The sequence below is a fragment of the Orcinus orca genome, chromosome 9 (assembly GCF_937001465.1).
Source record: "Orcinus orca chromosome 9, mOrcOrc1.1, whole genome shotgun sequence".
NCBI classification, from domain to species: Eukaryota; Metazoa; Chordata; class Mammalia; order Artiodactyla; family Delphinidae; genus Orcinus; species Orcinus orca.
The window spans coordinates 74,163,596-74,184,971 of NC_064567.1; the positions used below are offsets into that span (position 1 = coordinate 74,163,596).

Sequence of the window (21,376 nt, forward strand, 5' to 3'; positions counted from 1 at the left end):
TCAGGAAAAAAAAAAAAGTACATCAAGGACATCTGATTTCTTTGATTTCTACCTGTGAAACAAACTCCAGCAAACACAAAAAGAATCTATTAAAGTATCTATTTCTTCTAGTTTTTCTCTTGAAAGGCATAATATAAAGATTTATCTTACATTATTTCCACTTATGCAAATGTTCTTTTCCTCTTTTCCTGTAACTATCCTGGCTTGACTAATGATAAAGAAAAAACTCTTCCTTAAACATTGTGAGGCAAGACACTCGTTCGGAAACTTTGAGTGCCTTTCCTTGGCATGGCTTTCCAGCCTTTGATCTGTTGCAACTCTTCTAGTTAGTGTATGCAATCCTCAAGCCTCCTTAACTGGTCAGCAACCTTCTAATCACATCCATCATCCTAAGAGAGCATGCCCTGACAAAGCTCTGAAACGATGACAGTCGATTACGGGGATAAGACCTCCCAAGTGGGGAATCCTTGTCTCCCCCGGGGATACTTGCCCAGAAACACACACTCACATATGTATGTTTTCCCATCACATGGTCTGGCACTAATTGACTGATGGTCTTCTAACTTCAGTTATCGCCAATCCACTCAACCTCTTGACTCTGGTGTTTACCCAGCAGGCCAAATTCATCTCCAGATTCTAAAGTCTTGAGACGTAGGTTTGAAGAAAACATAATATCGACAGCACAATTTACCCACGACGTAGAACGTGAAAACAGCGGCTCTGCATTCATTTCCAGCTCCCCCTGCCTGGTCTGTTTCATTTCATCTTTCACCTTGGCTATCATGACATGAATATTTAACATAGCCACACTCTACCGAGGGGCTGAGTAAATGAAGAAAGGCAGTTCATTCCTAATGTGAGACATCTGTCTGAGAGGAAGCCGACACAGCATCCTGAAGTTAATGAAGGATATTGCCTCAACAGCGCCTGGCACAAGTCGTCAGTTGTCATGAAGACCGTGTACGTGAGAAGGAAGTCATCAAGGAGGGTCTCTGCAAAGAAAGGAAAATAAACACAAGGTTAGCAAATCGGTGATAAGAGGGGCAGCTGCTTAGCCAGGCCCTGGAACAGTGTGCACAGAAGGAATATGACAAATGGTGGTGGCAGTGGGAGGGGTGAGGTTAGGGGAATTTTAGCCACAAAATACATGATTTAGTAAAGTTATTTTTTAAAACTCTTATATAGAACGCCTCAAGCAATGAGATTTTTTTTTTTTTATTACAAGGCTCTCTAAACATACAATTTTGTCACCTTTTTTTCCTTCCCTAAAACATCATCTATATTTTTGGGTATAGACGTTATGGAAAACCAATGCATAAAAAAAGTGCTTTTAAAAATAAATTTTATAAGATTTCTGAAGTATGCACTCCAGACCTACAGGGAATGACGCTTATATGTTCTAATAAATAAAGGCTTTCGAAAGCCATTTACCTAAGTCTAGGACAAGAACAATGGATAATAAAACCCAGAGGACACACGTCAGGTTCCAAGGCCATTCACCTGTATCTCTCAAAAGCATCTGTAAGAAGTTGGGAAAGTGGTGAGTGATTTTCTTACTGTTGTGAAGAGAGGCAGAACTAAGTCCAGTTAAAAATGGAAAGATGGTGGCGCAGTGGTTGGGAGTCCGCCTGCCGATGCATGGGACGTGGGTTCGTGCCCCGGTCCAGGAGGATCCCACATGCCGTGGAGCGGCTGGGCCCGTGAGCCATGGCCACTGAGCCTGCGTGTCTGGAGCCTGTGCTCCGCAGCGCGAGAGGCCACAACAGTAAGAGGCCCACGTACCGCAAAAAAAAAAAAAAAAAAAAAAGAGAAAGCACGTAAAATGGATCATGACATACTCCCTCCTAATTCCTTTTCTAACTCTTCAACCTACAAAAACAGGTTCCACTGTTATTGCCTCTTTGCCTGAGTGTTCTTCGAAAAGTCCAGCTTACATATAATACGGAACTCCTGAACAGGCAAAGTGACCTCCAATAAAATTTCAAAAATGATAGAAAAGATCTACAGTCAGAATGCAAAGTAGACCTTTTGCTATAGTAGTCTTTAACCAATCTCCTTACCTTGAAATTCATTTAAAAATATTATGTAATTTTCATATAATTTACATTCTGGATATCAAAATTTTAGCTATTTGATATAGTAGAAAACTGTAAAGAATAGTGAGCTTGTATCCTAAATAGCATTGATGCTCTCTTACACTACAAATGTGGAAACAGAAAGAACTGCCCAATACAGAATTCTATAGCTCTACGCTGAAGATTAGAAAAATTCCAGAATTTTAGAAATAACCAGCAACGTTTCTTTAAAAGTTATCAATGCAAAACAAAAGGCCATGTTGAAGAACACAAAATTCTGATAAAAAGCGGTTGTGAATGACACCTACAGTCCTATATGAACTGCAGGGGTTAATTTATTTCCATGGTTTGTTTATGCTGCAAAATATCAAGATAGTTCTGATCCAAACAGGTAAGTGGCTGAAAATGGTAATAGTTGACCAAAAAAGCTTGCTTTCTAGTGGCAAGAGGCCCTTAATTAAAATGAACCAGAGGTGTTAATGAAGAGTATTAGGTAATTTTTTTCAAAGGTATTTATTTTTTTTATAATAGATAAGTATCAGTATTCCTCACTAAAAAAAAATAATTTGACAAATGGCACCTAAAATGTAAATTAAGCCTAAACTTATAATGTTGTATCACACTGTAGTATGTGAACAGTCACTGGTCTAACCCACTATTACTCTGTGGAAAAGCAAGTTCTCAAACAGATGTGCTTGGGCCTTGCTGGGCATATATTAAGCCCAGTACAGGAAAACTGGGAATGTGGCTGGTTGCACAACTGAACGTGAGTGGATATGCACAGGAGTCTGAATGTGAGTGGATATGCACAGCAGAGCTAGGAGCTCTCTACTGGAGTCCCTGTTTACGAAAGTTTCCAATCTATGCACAAAAAGGCAGAAGAAGCTTTATTGTAAAATCTACCCCCAAACGAGTTAACCTGGCAGCACAAGTTAATCACTGGCATCCTAGTGAAAAATTTGGAATGTGTATGTGAAATTTTGTGTCTCTTTCATTACAGTGTTTTATTTTTTATTTAATTTTTTTTTGGCCACACCTCCAGGCTTGTGGGATCTTAACTCCCTGGCCAGGGATCGAACCCATGCCCCCTGCAGTGGAACTGCGGAGTCCTAACCACTGGACCACCAGGAATTCCCTCATTACAGTTTTTTAAATAGTTGAAATTAAGGTCCAACAATGGCATAATGTCTGAACCCCTAGGATATTTTGGAATCCAACTTGAAAACTATCACTCTGGGATGCTACTAAACAGTTATGTTCACAAATTATAACATATCTCTGTACTAAACATGGTTGATGAGAATCCTCAGCTTCTCTGGTCTAATTGGAAATTAAGTCTTTTTTGCATTCAATGTTAGACACAGGCAGCAAGGACCATAGAGCAGCCTAGAACCTAGAATTGACTTCAGGCTTTCCAATGGGCCCTTACAGATTGGAACCCACAATATACAGAAACCACTGGGCGACGGCACTGAGAACCTCAGACAATTCAGCATGTAAAATTCTTGGTGTGACACTCAGGTTCAGACTCTTTGGGATGTTCTTACACGTAGCTAATTTAGTGAGGTGGGAAGTATTCTCTAGTCAAGATTTCCTCCATGAGTAGCTCAGATTAAAAAGAGCACCATTAACTTTGACAAAAGCATTCATTCCATTCTGGAAGAGCCTTAGATAATGAACTGAGTGGCTGTGAGAGTTTGGTTGGATGGTGGCAAAACCATTTGGCATTCAATTCAATTAATCAGCTCATATAAGATAATATTTTGTTGAGGGCTTTGACCCAGAAATGCTTATCTCCCCTAAGCTACTACCATATTTAATATTCATCAGCATTTATCTAATTATCTCTCTGCCATAGAAATATTAATTAAAATAAAAATAATGATGCTACATAAAAACATCTCCAGTTAAAAACCTAATGAATAGAATAGCTAAAAATCCAATGAATAGAACAGATTCCCAATACTCCTAACTCAAATCTTTCTCTAACTACCATATTGTTCTGAAATTCTTCTGTATACAAAGAGCTTTCCTTTATTCCTTTTCAACATTGGTATTTTTTTTTTTGCCGCATATGAAAGTAATTGAGTGATATACTCAAAACAGCACACTTCAAATAAAAGTGCATTTTATAATATCCATGCTTCAAAAAAGGCTGTCCCACTGCTATTTAGAGATATTTTTAGAACCACAATGGCTATATAAATGATCCCCTGAAGACTATTAGCCAACAATGGCCATTTAGAAAGACTAGCAAATCCACTGGCATCCACATTAAAACACTATAATTATCTATTATATTATATATGCTTAATTAATAGTAATTTAAGACTCTAGGTAGAAAAGCACCTTCGTGTATAAAAACATCTTTCATTTAAACACATTCATCATTGCCATACAGACTAACACTCTGAATAAAAAGATGCATTCATTTTGATTTCTAGCTTAATGAATACCTAGGTATTAATGTACCAAAAACTTTTCTTTGAAATTCTATTCTTTAAATCCATCTCTAAATCTAATCCCAAATTCTTGGCTCATCACTGACAAAAATACTCAGCCATCCTTTTGGGAATACCCCTCTTCTTTCCCCAAATAACATAACATTTTGTAGTGGCTTTTTAAAATACAGGAATTACTCTTTGCAGTATAAAGTAACATGCTAATACCTATCAAAACTGGAGGGAAAATACTCTTACAGTTTTAAGAACAATGTAACCTGAAATAAAATTTATCAATATGCTGTCAAAATCTAGACTTGATAGAAATGGCTCTAAAATTCAGGTCTATAATTAGCCATAATGTTAATTAATACAGAACTTTTCCCTTTCATTTGTTACTGTTTTAACTTTAAGACATAAGAAAAGAATTATCTATTTTTATTTGATTTTACTTGAATGTATTTTTCTTATATGCATAAATTAAAAAATTTTCTCACTATCACTTTAAGTGTATCAAGCACTAAAAATTTCCATTTTATTTCTGCAAAATACAAGTGTTTCTAGAATATCCCAGAGTAGTGTCAAGGTGGAACGGTAATTGGTTTGGTACAGACTCTTTTTAAAGGTTTCTGTTATATAAATTTAATCAAATTAAAGAAAATGGTCTAAATGTTTCCAAAAGGTCTAAGCTTAATGCCTTTTGGGGGGGGGGGGAGGAGGTAAAAAAAGAAAAACCAAAAACATAAAAACGAACCCGGAAGCCTAGAAATCATAATGCATACAGGGTGACTTAGAAACAATTAGAGAAATCTACCTCGGTTATTTTTCAACATTCGCCAGCAAAATGCACTGCCGTAATGAAACCACTCACCAGTTAAAATGAATTACCAAGAAAGCAAATGAAAGGAGTTTTGACAGACAATTGCCCATAGGAGCCATTTAATCTAAGTAAGGCAATGTGAATATTCAACATTTCTCTACTAACTCATATCCCCTAAAGTACTGTTAGTAGTTTTGCTTCACCCATATTTCTACTTGAGATGCAATGAAATTTAAGGTGCTCTAAAACATGCTCTACTTAACCTCTATTCCAAGGAGCCAAGAAAAGCTTTGTACACGAAAGCGCCCATTTCTGGCCCTGGAATGTTACAACTTACCATTAGTTTTTGAGAAGCACTGCCATGTAATTTGATTAAGCACAAACAAAAAAACCTTACTGTTCGTGTATGAATCACAGGTTACAGTGCGATGCCACCAATACAAGCTCTGCTTCTTGCTCAGTGTATTTTACATTTCAAAAGGCAGTATTCATGGCCTCAAATGCAGCTGTTTACCACAGCTTTTCAATTCACTTAACTCCTGCAGACTTTTACAATTTCACCAGAGTCTTGCTTAGCCATTCTAAAACTGTCAAATCTTGATCTAGTTTTATTTTTAGATATTGGTTGCACAAGAAAGGCTTATTCATTTAATGCTGTTTCTACATCAAACCTGAAAAGTCATCCCTTGAACGACAGGAACTTACGATACGGATTGCGTGGCACTCTTCCAATAATGAAATCCGTTTTCATTTTAACTTGTAAAATATGGTTCTGGAATCCCACCATATTTCTTTAGGAAAGAGTGATTTGAATACAGCAGGTTTTAGGTCTTGGCTAAGTTTAATTGCACATGCTGCCTTTTAAAAATGGCACTAGAAGCAGCATGGAGTATTAACAGCAGCACTTTTATCTTCTCCACACAGAGAAAGGGTCAGTTTGCAGGTCACTCTTGTTACAGAGTGGACGGGCCCCATGAGCTCCTGCTGTCCCAGCCCCAATCAGCTGCTCTCAAGTGTCCAGGCACACTTCACGTATCTGCCAAGTCCGCTGGGAAGCTCAGAACACAGTGTAAAGCATGCAAAGGGAGTCAGAGAGCTGGATTCCTACCTGGGTAGCCTTGAGCAGAGTACCTAATCTCTCTGGGCCTTAGTTAAATCATCCACCGTGAAGTGGATGTCACATCCGCACCTAGCAGAGTTGTAGCTGAGTTAAATAGGACAGCTAATGCATCTGGCATATATCAAGCACGGAATAAATACTACCTGTTCTTTATTTTCCTAAAATTATTTATGTCTGTCCTGTCCCAGTTCTCCAAGTGCTACCAGCCAACCAACCAAAACTGTGTATTGAGGAATGACTATACATAAGGCATTTGTTGAGGCACTGGGGGTTGATACAGGGAAGCACAACGCTGGTCCTTGGCTTCAGGCTTATAATGAGAAAGGGAGCTGAGACGTGTATCCCCATGGGATGAACTAAGTAAGGTAACACGGCAACTGAGCAACACCAAACATAGATGTCACAGGGGGTGAAGGAGAGACTCCATAGGCCAGGGAAGGTTGCACCAAACAGGTGGCGTGTGAGACGACCTCCGAACTTCTGAGCAGAATTGGCGGAGAAAGAGGTGAAGGATGTAAGCAAAGGAGTGGGTAATGGGTGTGTGCCTGTGGTTGAGTCACAAACCTGTGGGCTTTGAGCCTTGTTTTGCCCTTAAAGATGTTTTCTGTTAGATGACAATATTTAAAAATCAGAGATCTGGCAACACCACGTCCATATCTCAGATGGCAACCGTGGTTTAGACCTGAGTTGCGCTCTTTACGCAGGGTGCCCTCCCCAGTTTAGCACAGTTCTGCTCTGGTTGGCTTCATTCGTTCACATGAACTATCTGGGGACACGCGAGTATCTAAGTCTCAGTCTATGGTACAGGTGTGAAACAGTAATGGAAGAGGTCACATGGTGTAACTGAAAAGTAGAAAAGTAAGTTGGAGCCAATTCCTGGAGTGTTTTTGAGCTCTAGACTAAGGAGCCTGGGGCTTGTTCTATAGGAAAAGGGAAGTGAATGAAGACTTTCAAGGTGAGAAGTGACAAGAGATGCAGATTACACCTGCTGCATCCCGGAAGTCCAACGGGATACAGGAAGAATAAGGAGAGGGAGGATGAGTTTACTTTTAAATGCACTGAGCTTGGGTTCCCTAGGCTACTTTAAATGGAACTACTGAGCAAAATTATCGAAGACCAGAGTTTGCTAAAGAAGGCTAGATGAAGATGGGAGCAACTGTATAAAGAGAGTGCTTGGGAACAACATGAATTCTCAGTGACAATCCTAGGAAGATGTAAGCAGGAGGTTGAGGGTTGAGCTAGGGTGGATGTTCATATTTGGGCAATGGTGGGAGAAAGATGAGTTTAAAAAGAGAAGAAATTGGAGAACTGGGAGACATAAATGTGATAGAAGCCAACAAGAAAGGACTGGAAAAGAGAGCAGATCATAAGAGTCAAAAGTTGTTGGAAGGAGGTCCATGAGACAGAGCATTCAAAGGCCACTGGATGTGCTGTGTGATGGTCCCTGGTGTGTTGGCTTTAGAGAGATGCCCCTTAAGTGGTAGAGGCATACTCTTGATAGACTGAAGAGAACTAAGGATATTGTTGACACTCAGCTCTCATGCCATCTAGCACGCTGTTTCTCCCCAAAGACTCTTCTTGTGGTTGTGTAGCTCACTGATCAGTAACGGCAGGTGCTCTCACAAATGAGCCAGGAAGACAAATTTCTTCATGATCAATGCAAGTATCATTTTACTTAACAATATAGATGAGAACATGGGAATTGTCATGGGTATGAAGCTTTCAATACCAATCTGCCAGCATCTACCAATAAAAATTAATATCCAAAAAAAAAATTAATATCCAGTTCAAAGATTCGCTCAGTTTAACATAATCGACCTGAGTTGCTGCATCTTGTATGATTAACATCACATATGCATGCTTAAGCTACAAACTGTGCTCCTAAGTGCCTGTCAATTAAATATTCTAAAATGTCATGAAACAAAGAAAAATTAATTTAAACATTAAATCTTAAATCACCCAATCCAAAAATGGGCAGAAGATCCAAACAGACATTTCTCCAAAGAAGATATACAGACTGCCAACAAACACATGAAAGGATGCTCAACATCACTAATCATCAGGAAATGCAAATCAAAACTACAGTGAGGTATCACCTCACACCAGTCAGAATGGCCGTCATCAAAAATCTACAAAAAATAAATGCTGAAGAGGGTGTGGAGAAAAGGGTACCCTCTTGCACTGTTGGTGGGAATGTAAACTGATACAGCCACTATGGAGAACAGTATGGAGGGTCCTTAAAAAACTAAAAAATAGAATTACCATATGACCCATTCCTGGGCATATACCCCGAGAAAATCATAATTCAAAAAGAGTCATGTACCAAAATGTTCACTGCAGCTCTATTTACAGTAGCCAGGACATGGAAGCAACCTAAGTGTCCATCGACAGATGAATAGATAAAGAAGATGTGGCACATATATACAATGGAATATTACTCAGCCATAAAAAGAAATGAAACTGAGTTATTTGTAGCGAGGTGGATGGACCTAGAGTCTTTCATACAGAATGAAGGAAGTCAGAAAGAGAAAAACAAATACTGTATGCTAACACATATATATGGAATCTAAAAAAAAAAAAAATTGTTCTCATGAACCTAGGGGCAGGACAGGAATAAAGACGCAGACGTAGAGAATGGACTTGAGGACACAGGGAGGGGGAAGGGTAAGCTGGGACAAAGTGAGAGAGTGACATGGACATACATACACTACCAAATGTAAAATAGATAGCTAGTGGGAAGTAGCTGCATGGCACAGGGAGATCAGCTCGGTGCTTTGTGACCACCTAGAGGGGTGGGATAGGGAAGGTGGGAGGGAGACGCAAGAGGGGGGGATATGGGGTATATGTACACATATAGCTGACTCACTTTGTTACACAGCAGAAACTAATGCAACATTGTAAAGCAATGATACTCCAATAAAGGTGTTAAAAAAAAATCTTAAATCAGAAGTCTCAGGCATGGTTATTCCAAGCAATAACTCTAATACTTGACTCAACTTAAAACAAGGTATGATATTTTTATCTCCTGAGCACTAAGAAGAATCTCTATTGTAGCTTTCTTTCAAAACTTGAAATATATCACCATTCTGAGTGTTAATTTTTTTTCCCTTGGTCATTGTGACTCATTAGTGCTGAATTTCAGACAAGTAAAATTTTATTTATTTACTAATTTACTTTTGTTTCTAGTTAAAAGAAATTTTATGGACACTAGAGAGAAGTTATTTTAAATAAAGTTTAGCAATGGATAGTCAATTGCCTATTTTAAACCTAAGAATTAAAAATCTATTCTGCAAACTTACTCATTTAAAGGAAACACAACTAGGGCTCTTTCTAAGCAATGTGGCACAAGATCTCACACAAACTGAACACTTCCGATACAAGAAAATTTACTTTAATGTATTGCCTGTGTTTGAAAACATTTCTAGGAAATGTATTTCAACCAGTGACTGACAGCAGACATGCCTCTGTGTCTGGTTTCCAGAACAGTCATTAGAACTCTTTCTTTCCAATATCACGTGGCTGCTATCTTTCTCACACAGGTGAAAGGGAGACTTGTGGTTTAGGGTCACAGAGAAAGGTTTGGTTGAAACGGATGACCAAACACCTATTACTTAGGGCTGAGCACAGGGCTCTCTGCTCTGGAGAAGACCAAGTTGTAAGATAAAGTCTCAGCTTTTGCAAGGATTTGGAATTTGACCGGTGAGATCGTTAAAAGGACCACAACGGGCACTCTACAAGCTCCAGCCTGATGAATATTCCATCCATGTGAATGTCTGAGCGAACCTCCATACCCCACCCCTGCCCACCACTGCCACCCAGCACACATGTTTTAGCCCCAGAGAGCCCCAAACCATGCTTTGAACCACATCTATGCCTTACTGTGCCCCAGGAAGCCGGCGGTGGCTTCAGTAGGTGACGGGGAAACGTCGGTTGGTGGGGGGGAAGACAGTGGCTAGTCTGTATGAAAATAACCATACCAGCCAACCTTTATGGACCACATATTGTGGGCTGTACCACAAGCGTCACCCACATGATCTGTGTTCCTCAAAACCACCTTAGAAGGTAGGTCTTACCTTTAGCGGGATGATGACACTGAGACTGACATAAGTACAGAGAATAACCACTGAGTTAATGCCGGAAGGGGCCTAGGTCCCAAGGCGTGCTGAGCCACAGCAATGGCTCTCACTGCACAATGTTCTCCTGAGGGTGTGGATACAAACCGTCCATGTCAGGGGTAAGGGGAAAGGAAGTACAGGAAAGTCATGGAATCCTGGGTTTGGACAGGGAAAAGCATCATAGATACGGGAATCCGGTCTTTTTACTGGCCTTGAATTGCCAAAGATGGCCCTATGACGTCTTTTTCCACCTATGCGCATGCTACAATTCCTTTATTCCTACTCAAATTTTGTTATTTTGTTTTGATTTTCTAGCAAACACCTGGCAATAGCAAATAGCTATAAGAGATCAGCCAATTTACTTTTCTAAAAGTGGAAATGACAATCACATGGAAGGATTAAGACAGTCCACAGATTCATAATGTTTTTAAGATATTTTAACGACCAATTATACATATTTATATTTTTAAAAATTGAAATGTAACAGCAGAAAGGAAAACAATTTTTTTAAAAGGTCAAACCATAAAACTCTTCCTTTTCTTCTATATAAACTTCTCCGTATTAGACACTGTAGATACTGAAAACCATTAGTCACATTACGTTTTGTTCACTCTTTCCCAAATCAAAAGAAGTGACTTGCATGTCAAAGTCTTGGCTATCCCTCACCTCAGTTATCACCTGTCAGCCCAACATCTGGATCAACAGACCATTAAACGTGTATTAACTGTCACTGGCCAAGATATTTTTGCCTTTTGGCTAAAGGCACTCATACATATCCCTTGTCTCAAGTGGTTCTAAGAAGTCAGTTTTGTTTTAAATTAAATGTACTACTTACAAGCCTACGAACATCCTTAAGCCTTTCTGTTAGCATGATTCATGGTGATTTGACTCACACAGGTATGTAATGGGTACATATGAGTTCTGAAATATCACCAAGAGTACAATAATATAATTATATAAAATTGTATACTATAACCTACTCTTAAAAGAACAAATTTACTTTGTGATATTGTTAAAAAAACTTCTTCAAAGCCATATGACATGAACTGTTTCTTGGTATATGTTAAATTTATTTTATGAAAAATATTTCTAACAACTGGAAGGAAGAATTTGTGAGTGAAAAATGCAGAATTCTCTAGCATGAATTCAGGGGCTCAAATCACACAAGAAAGGTACTTACCGGTAAGTAAACCTTGAGAATTAAGAATACATGAGATTATCTAACGTATAGCACAGGGAAATATATTAAATATCCTGTGATAAACCATAATGGAAAAGAATATAAAAAAAGAATGTATATATAACTGAGTCACTGTGCTGTGCTGCAGAGATTGGCATAACATTGTAAATCAACTATACATCAATTAAAAAAAAAAGAATACATGAGATTAGTGTCAACGGTCACTTGTTGAGAAGCATATAAGACTTAATCCAAACCACTTTATAGGCTTTTAAAAAGTGATTATATAGCACTTTAAATTACAATGTGTTTATATTACTTTGAAGGGACAGAAATATATAGTTATGGCCTCGGGTCTATAGTATCAAAACAAATTAACATAAGCTTCCATTCATAAAATTTCATGCCATTTTCCTCTTCTTTAGGAACCAAACTTTGATTTTTCTTGGGCATACTGCTCTCCAGATAGCTTAAAACCAAACCAAACAACACATTTCCCAGTCTCACTTGTATCTAGATGTGGCCACAACTAAGTTTTGGTCCATGAGAAAGAAGCAGAAGCCAGGTGTGATGAACAGGTATGTTCTTAACTAGCTCCATCCTGCTACCTGGACTGTGATGCTATATTCACTTTGGTTCGTGGGATGCAGGTCAGACTCTAGGGACACTGGAACAAAGAGCTGGAAGGAATCTCTCTCCTGGCTGATTTCAGAGGGGCCTTACCAGCTCTGGACTGCACTTCTTTATTTTTATTTTCACATGAGACAGAAGTATACGTAACCTGTTTATGTCACTGTTTGAGATTTTCTGTTGTATGCAGCCATGCCTGATCACAAATAATATACACCCACAGAAAATTTTCAGGAACTCAAACACATGATCAGTAATGTGGTCTTGTTCTCAAGTTTCTCAGCTATCATAAGCAGGGAACGTACATTTAAGGAGAGATGAGTGCTGTGAATTTATCCTGATCTCATTACTGTGGATTTGTAGAATGTGCTGATGAAGACATATTTGCCTTTTATGTTTTTGATTATTTTTTAAAAGAACAAACAACCTCCCCAGAAGACTGTCATAGTGTAAACTGTCATAATAATTCTGAGATACGCACTCACAACATGCCAATCAGCACTGGCAGAACTTGAGCTTACTAAAATCTTTCTACAAAAGTCATCAGTGGTAAATGAAAACGACGTTGCAATGCCTTCAAATTCAGATCAAACTGAACTAAGACACAAGGAGTCACACTTCGTACGTTCCGTTCTTGGGAAAAGATCCAAAATTAGGATGAAAATATCTTCACCCTGTTCTTTTTTTTTCTTAACAAAATCATGACACTGTATTTATGATATCTATAAGCCTGCTACACAAAAACAAGCCATGTGATATCAAGCAAGACAGGAAGAAAATTTGGGGGGAAAACCTAACTTGCTCTATGTACTATGTAAATCTTTCTTCATAACAAGTCTATTTAAGGCACATTCAAAGGGATGTAGCAAGAAGGAAAACACCAGATGCTTTAATATTAGAACTACCATCATGAGCCCTGATATATACAGCCACTCACCTAAAACCCTGTTCACTGTTAGACTGAGAATTTAGGTAGAAATATCTAACCAGACATGAGATGGGCAATTTTAACTGATGCTTTTCATCTTCACACTAAGTGAAGCTCATTTACAGGATTAAAAGATTTAAAACTTAGAAGACTGACCAAGTATCCTGAATGCTGAAAAGAAGGATAAGTCTGAAACAGAAAAGGATACAGGATGGCTCTGAAAGTAATTTTCTGTCGCTATTTAGATTACAGCAAGATATTCTGGGGATTACAACATGGTATTTTAGTTTTCCACCACACTTTCCGTTCACACATACCTACCAATTCTGTCTAATTTCATATTTATTTCTGAGATTTGGGGGAAGGACGGCCAGCCTAATAGCAGCCTTAAGCACAAGGCAAAAAAGCTGCAAACAGAATGAAAAGAATCGTTTCAATTGTAGAGCGAGAAAGCCCCAAGGGCAAAAAATGAGGATAATGGGAAATGGGAGGGGAAGGTTATAATGAGAAAGACTGCAAAAAGAAATGAGGAAAAGCTCAATTATAGGTACGTTAAAGGCAAAAATTCTCCCACTTGAAGAACATTCCTTTTAGACATGTGCTTGTCAATTACAGCAATTCTGTGGCATTGCACCCTTTACATGAGGCCATAATTTGACTGAAACATGCTGTGAGAGATTAACATGCAGCGATTATAATCAACAAATTGCTATTTACTAGCATTCCTTCCTCACACTTACAAGACTATCTGAAATCCATACTCTTATACAGAAAAATCACTTTTTTCCCCATTTTCCGATAGGATGCTAAATTTTTGACTGAGGACGATGTCACAGCATTAAAAAATACAGACAAGAACATCTGATAATCTCACTTTAAATCCATCAACTGGAGAGATGACACACAAGATCTCTGAGGGAGAGAAACAGAGGGAGAGAGAAAAGAGAGTTTTTTCATCCTTTGAATTGTCTTAAGCACAGTCTCGAGTAATTTCATGTGCTGATGTTACATTAAAACTATGATTCTGCTAAAATTACTCGATTGTCAAACTGACTTTTGACACAGTATCTTGTCTCCAGAAATTTCAGAATGTGTTGCTTCTTTCAATTCGCTGCTCCAAAAATACCTGACTCACATCACACATTTAAACAAGTTTCTGGAAATATAGCGGGACGCTGGCAAAATCACAAGTGTTTCTACTAAAGTACAATATTAAATATGCCAGTAGACCCCAAATTCACTGAGAAAATATGGTCATTTTTAAAACTTTAAGAGTTAAGAACAGCATTTTCTTTTTAAAGAAATAAAAATCCATTTTCCTTTTAAAAAGAACAAAAAAAGAAATTTATAAGAACAAAAATCAGCACCCAACTGAGAAACTGTGCTACAGAAATTATAGATTATAGAACTATAGATAGAAAAATAGAAGTAGCAGCCTTTGTTCTTAGAGGGTATATATTAGAGAGACAAAATATAAAGAGAAAACTAAACAAAGCTATTACCTTTCTCAAACGCATCTTTATGAGAAAAACTACAAGTTATACTGGATTTGTGTTTAAAAAGCAACCTTTAGAGACTTCCCTGGTGATGCAGTGGATAGGACTCCGTGCTCCCAGTGCAGGGGGCCTGGGTTTGATCCCTGGTCGGGGAACTAGATCCCACATGCATACCGCAACTGAGGAGCCCACCTGCCACAACTGAGACCCAGAGCAACCAAAATAAATTAAAAAATAAAAATATATATTTTAAAAAATTACAAAAAAAAAGGGAACCTTCACCCTATGTCAAAGAGACTATACAGATTTAAGCCAATATCTTATTCATGTAATTATAAAACCAAAGACTATTCTACATGAACTTTGTGACTTATGAGAAAGGGCCTTTATATTTTACATTTAAAAACAGACTGTAATTTTATCTATTATGATTCTTTGAAAATTGACAATTTATGTACATATTTATGGCAACTCTCAGTGTACCAGAGTATTTTGTTATTTGTAATAATTTATCCACCAGCCATTCTAGGAAATTAGAAATTTACTGAACTACAAAGAAAGAAATACCTAAGGTTCCCCACAGTTGTCTACCTAAAAAGATGAGTACCAAATCGAGCACCTGAGTTGGAGGAAAAGCATTTTAGGGGAAGCAAAGAAAATGTAAATAAGGGGAATAAAGCAAATAAAATTTCCAAGGTGAATAAAGGAGAAAGTCCATTCATTTCTAAGCCTTCTGTTCTGGCTACAATTTACATAGGAAAACCCTCATGGTTTGGGGGGTTGAGGACATCACCAGCAGGACAGACTTCACAGAAACAAAAAGTCACATGTGTATTTTATCTAGAATATAATGTGTGAAGGAAACTTTCAAAGATCCTCTATCTCACTTCCCAACTCTAGGACACAGCCTTCCCTCTAGCCCATCAGAAAGTTGTTGATATTTTCCTTAGAAGTATTCAAAGAAGAAAGTCTAAAAACTCTTCTTAAGATGCACAAGTTTTTCAAAACCCTTATAGTCAGGAGACTAAAGATCTAATTTCTGAGGTGATTCTCGCCCCTTGTGTATTTCAGTTTCCATTTCCTATCTTCAGATCCTCCTGAAATTAATTTCTCACAGCCCTACAATATTTCAGTTTGTTTCTAGGGTGCTCTAGACTTAGAGTTGAACTTTAAGTACTGGAAGACATCATGTGGAGTAAACATGAAAATGATGCGATTTAATAAATGCACTCCGATGATCCAGTCTCATTCGAAATGGGGACGGTATCCCTGAAAAGTAGGCTGTACTCCTCCTTACATCTTTATCCATTAAACATCTTCTTTTGCCCATTGGTTATGCTGTAATGAAAACTTCCACATTTTCACTATTAATCAGTGTACACTAATGACCTTATGCTTCATCTCTGTCTCACTGCATTTCACCTTGCTTCATTACCAACAAGAGTATTAATTAACCCACAATCTACTGGCAGTGTAAAAGCATCAATTCCCTTGTTATCATATATAGTATCACATGTTCAAAGGTGGTGTGAATAGATTAGTTCAGAAGATGAACACCTCAAATGAGATTCACAGTCATAATCTGATTTTTAACATTATCTGACGTGAGTGGTCTGATACAGCATCAGCTGCAACTAGGACCTCTTCCCCCACACCCCCTTTCTTGTGTAACCTTCTTGAAGCAGTGAGCCCACCCAGCGGCCACCTTGCTCACAGGTGGAAACCAAGAAGCAGGTCTTTGTGCTGGAGATTAGCTCCCTCTTAAGTGGCTACTGAAGCGCCTGATTTGGGGTTTATAGCTAGAGTCGAATGGTAGGTTTTTTATTTCAGTTCTGCCTTTCATTCAAGACTTTAGCCACTAGACAAAAATGATGTCTAGGACAAAGCTAGGAATATATCTGGGTTCACTTTCAGATTCAAATGACCACTGTATCTCTGAAGCAGATTAGTTAACTTCTGCCTTAGCATCTACGTCCGTTAGATGGAGATAATCATCCTGTACAAGCACCCATCTAGTGGAGAGGATGTTTGGATAAACAGAGCGGTGTCAGATCGTGGCTCTCAAATTTGGAAGGGGCCTCAGATGTCATGTGGTCTAAACTCTTTGATTTCATACATGAGGCAAATGAGAAAGAAATTTCTACACAATTCTAATTATCTCATCACTTAGTCAGTATTAATTTATAAAGTCTTCCAATGCTTCAATTACAATCGGCAAACACATTACATTCTCCACATTAGCAATTAGGAGAGAAGCTAAGGGAACTGCCAAAAAACCAAACCAAACCAAACCAAAAGCACAGAGATTATAAAGCGGAACAGAAACCAATATCCTAATATGAGCACTTTACTCCTAGCACTCTCTCAATGGCACTTTGGGGATTTTCATCGTCACCGTGGATCGCTGTTTCAAGCCTTCGTTTTATCTGAAAACACAAGCCTTCGCTGAACAGTGGGGTTCTCATCTGCATCTGAGGCACACCCAGGGCAGCTGGAGTTGGTGCTAATGAATTTATTTAGTCTTTCGTTGATTTTTTCATTAGCATGTATGCAAACAAAATTAACCTAATATTTAACACTGACAGTTTCATAAAGCTGAAAAGGACCTCGAGTGGCAACCTAGTCCAGTTATTTGTCTCTGAGAAAGCTACTTTCACAGGTCAAGAAGGTAAAAGGCTGACATCAACCATTTCCCCGGATTGCAGAGTCTACGGCTCCTAGCCGTCGCCAGTACCATCCAGGGATACTTATACCTACTTCCAGCTCCTTTTATTTATTTTTTCAACTAAGTCTATTTCCTTTGGTTCTGAACCTTGCTGAATAGGACCAGACATTTCACATTCATCCTCTATACTACTTTAAACACATTAAAACATCCTCTAGCTTCTTCATTTGTAAAGACATGTGGATATAGTTCTCCCAAATTTGTGTCTATAATGAGATTGGTTATTTAGCACCACGAACATCCACTCTTTCCCTATTTGCTTTTTGTCTGACCCCCTCCACTAAAACGTAAGCCCCACGAAGGTAAGGAGTTTGTGTGTATTCTGTTTACAGCTGTATGCCCCACAGCTAGAACAGTGCCTACGTAAGAGGTCGAAAATATCTGCGGAAGGAAGGAATTAAATTTTTCTATGGTATTCATTCACCCGCATATAGAAACTGAACACTCAAATATGCACTGCTGTATTTTATTACAGAAGCAGTGTGTAAAGTTAAAAGTAAAGGAATTACAGGGGGAGGGCTAGCATAAGAGCCAGGATGCAGAGTATTTCATCACTGGGGGAAAACCGCTGCTTTTCTCTAGCAACGGACTGTTTCTGAATATCCCAAAATGGCCTGGTAGTAAAACTCTCTGCAAACGGCTATTACTGGTAGGTGATAAACCAAAGCTATTCTTTGTAAATGTTATAGCATAATTTCCCAAAGGAACTTAAAGAGTTTCCCATTGGACAAGGTTATACACAAACACACTTAAATCATCACCGGGTATGGCCACTGAGCCTTGAATTCCAAGCCTGCTACCCCATCAACATTCTAACTACTCTCTGAGCGAGGCTGAAGAAACACAGCAGTAAGACAGGGCAACATGAAGTCAGGCCAAACCGCCTAAGCCCTTGTGCAAAGCCTAAGTGATGGTGAGGTCAGCACAAAACGACCGCAGGGTTAAGGTCTCCTCCAGATCTAGAATTCTACGGTTCTGTGACATACTTTGAAAGGAAAGGGGTTGACATAAATCTCTTTAGATCAAAGCATTTTAGTGATGAAAGATATGTCAGAACTCATCTCACATATAACTTGCTCAAGGTCTCAGGTTGGTCTATTAATGGAGCCCAGATCTGGGGACCCAAGGCTTCAGAATCTCATTTTGGTACCCTTTCTACTCTGCTGCGTGCATATTCTCCTTCCTTAGAACATCATTTCTTACAGAAGTAAGCATTCTTGGCTGTGAGACTGAAGGACCACCCAGAGATCCCTGGAGTGTGACAGAACCCTGCAAAAATCCAAATGGGTTTTGTTCACTATACCGTCACCTCCTCATTCCAAGAACTGAGAGCTAACAGCTGTGTGGCCAGTACCTCCGTCCGCTCTGATTGTTTTCTTTTTTCAAAACCATTTCAGTGGATGGACCAGCAATGCAGGTTTGTGAATTTTGAACTCAGGCTGCAGAGGCTCTAGGGCAGGGACCAGTGGATATGAGGCTGGACACAGAGACCAGGAGAGGGAGTGGGGAGGGCAGGAGAGGAAAGGAGAAATGACGCCCGTAGTTCTCAGGGGCAAATTGATAACTATTAGACACTTTGAATATGTCTCTGAAAAAAGTGAAGAGACAAAGTCACTGTCCTAGTTCTGTGGCTCTCACACCTGGCTACATATAGCTTCATCTGGGGAGCCTTCAAAGCCCATAACTCTTAGGCCCCAACTCGGGTCAACTGAACCAGGATCTCGGGGGTGGGACCCAGACATTGATATTTTGAAAAATGCCCCACGTGCTGCTAACGATACAGCCACAGATAAGATCCACTGGTCTATTATGTGTTACATGATACCACAAAAATAAAAAGATAGATCCAAGATAATTTTACATGCATGTTAATTGCACAAAATCACGGCGAGGCTTACCACCACCTAAAAACTTCCATGTCTACCCATCAAAAGGTTTAGTCCTGCAAAAGCCATGCGGCCGCAGCGTTATAAAGGTCTTGCCACCTGCAAAAGCAAGCCTAGAAGAGAAGCACCAAACATCTTTCCAGAAATCCTAAAAGGTAAGGAAATTAAGGAAGAAGTTCACCTAAACTGTCTTCCGTATTTCCAACGATCAGGAAAAAGGCATTCTTAATTTTCCTTCACAAGAAATATGTATCAAGTATTTAGGATACGCTTGGTGCTGGAACGGGAAAGAAGATAAAAGAAAATGAAAAATGGCTTGCCTGCCCTAGCTTCACTCAAGGTTCCATCAGTGCAATGCTCCAAAAAAAGCCATTAAGCTGGCAATGGAGAATAGCTTTGGGAGCCTATCAATGAAGTGAGACACTCCTATGATATAAACCAGGTACTTTCACGGAGGGGGTTGCCTCGTTACAAAGGTAAGGGACTCACTTTCTCCATGATGTAATCAGCCTACTAGGTGCTGTTGAAAGTACACCACCCACACAGAGGCGTCCATGCCTTCCGTGGTCAAAGCAGGATGAGCAGACATTCCCACACTGAGTACACAATATACTGAACGATAACCTCATGCAGTAAAAACAGCCATACCTGGAAGAAAGCAGGCCGAGCCTAGTAAGAATCGGCTAATATGCTTTACCTGTTCCCACTACCTTATTCCCTGCTTGTTTTTTCTTCAAAACCTGTAATCATAAGCACATTTGCTTCAAAAAGATGAATAAAAACCCAAGACATGGGGAAAAAAAGGGGAGCAAATAATGTTATTTCCTCTTGTGTTTCCCCTAAGGTAGACTCATCATAATGCAGATGTAGAAAGAAAAGTCAGTAAGAAGGATTTTCTCTACGTATCCATCTGATCACAGTGTTGTCCCCGGTCACCCCCCTTAGAACAGAAATCGTTATTCCTAATAGAAGCATCTCTAGACAAAACACATTTGCTCCTTTCCAGAGACGGGGCTAGTGGTGGGGACCTGCTCCTCTACCCCTCCAGCTCCTCTATTCACAACACATTTTCTTGCTTCTTGCCCTCCTTGTAATTCTCCTGGGCTGGGAATGCCCAGTGACGTCTGCCCTATTTCTGGGAAGATGAAAGATAGAGCTGCTTGATTTTTCCCTAACATTCCAAACGCTTCAAGTCAGACCCTGAACCTCGAAAGAAAAGGTAATCTTTGAAAACAGCTTCAGTCCTTCAACGTTCACAGATAGGTATCCAGTTACCAGACTCAAACAGTTTTTCTATTTTAAACAGTGACGAATTATTCATTCATTCACCCACCCATCCATCCATCCACTCATTCCAGATATTCCCAGGATGACTGTTTGTGCCTGGTAGTACCAGGCAGGAAAGGTAGGCACATAGGGGATTATGAAAAGAAGCATGGTAAGTGGTGTGTGGATCAAATCATTTATGAAAATCATTAGTAGGTTGCTTGTAAGCATCTCTAATAATGTTTTTTGCTTTTGACACTCGGTTTGATATGGTGATAGAATACTATATGAATTGCTGTTTGCTATTCCATTCTATTCTAGATTTGGGTAATAACAAAAATACAGTATCTCTTATTTCTATTCCATTCAATTAAGTAAACTTTTTTTCCACTTGCATGTACACAGCAATTACTAATCACCTGAACCTGTCCTTTGTGAGTATAGGTCTCTTAGCCTATTGGGCCTTGCACCTACATTTTCACAATGAGGTGACTTCTGTGGGGAAGAGATGGAAATAACTTGCGTCTCTTGCTTGGTTAACTTCCCCAGCCTCTGGTGGGTACAGGAATGTAAGAGTCCAGAACAGGCTCATCCCAGCCTCCAGGACCATTTATTTCTTCCCATGAATGCTTTCTTCCTCATTGCCGTTGGGGCCATGTGGATAACCACCATATGGCCCCACCCGGCTCCATAT

General features: G+C 39.2%; 1 protein-coding gene across 5 annotated transcripts in view; it reads right to left on the minus strand.

Annotated features, from left to right (window-relative positions):
* Positions 1-21,376, minus strand: part of RAPGEF5 (Rap guanine nucleotide exchange factor 5) — a 219,383-nt gene that overhangs the window by 46,828 nt on the left and 151,179 nt on the right. For all 5 annotated transcript variants that reach the window (XR_004486903.2, XM_033440477.2, XM_033440473.2 and 2 more), the window contains one exon: positions 914-992. Coding sequence is in view for 4 of the 5 variants with exons in the window: in XM_033440477.2 (XP_033296368.1) it covers positions 914-992 (79 nt within the window). In the remaining variant the exon portion in view is untranslated. The remainder of the gene's footprint in view (positions 1-913; positions 993-21,376) is intronic.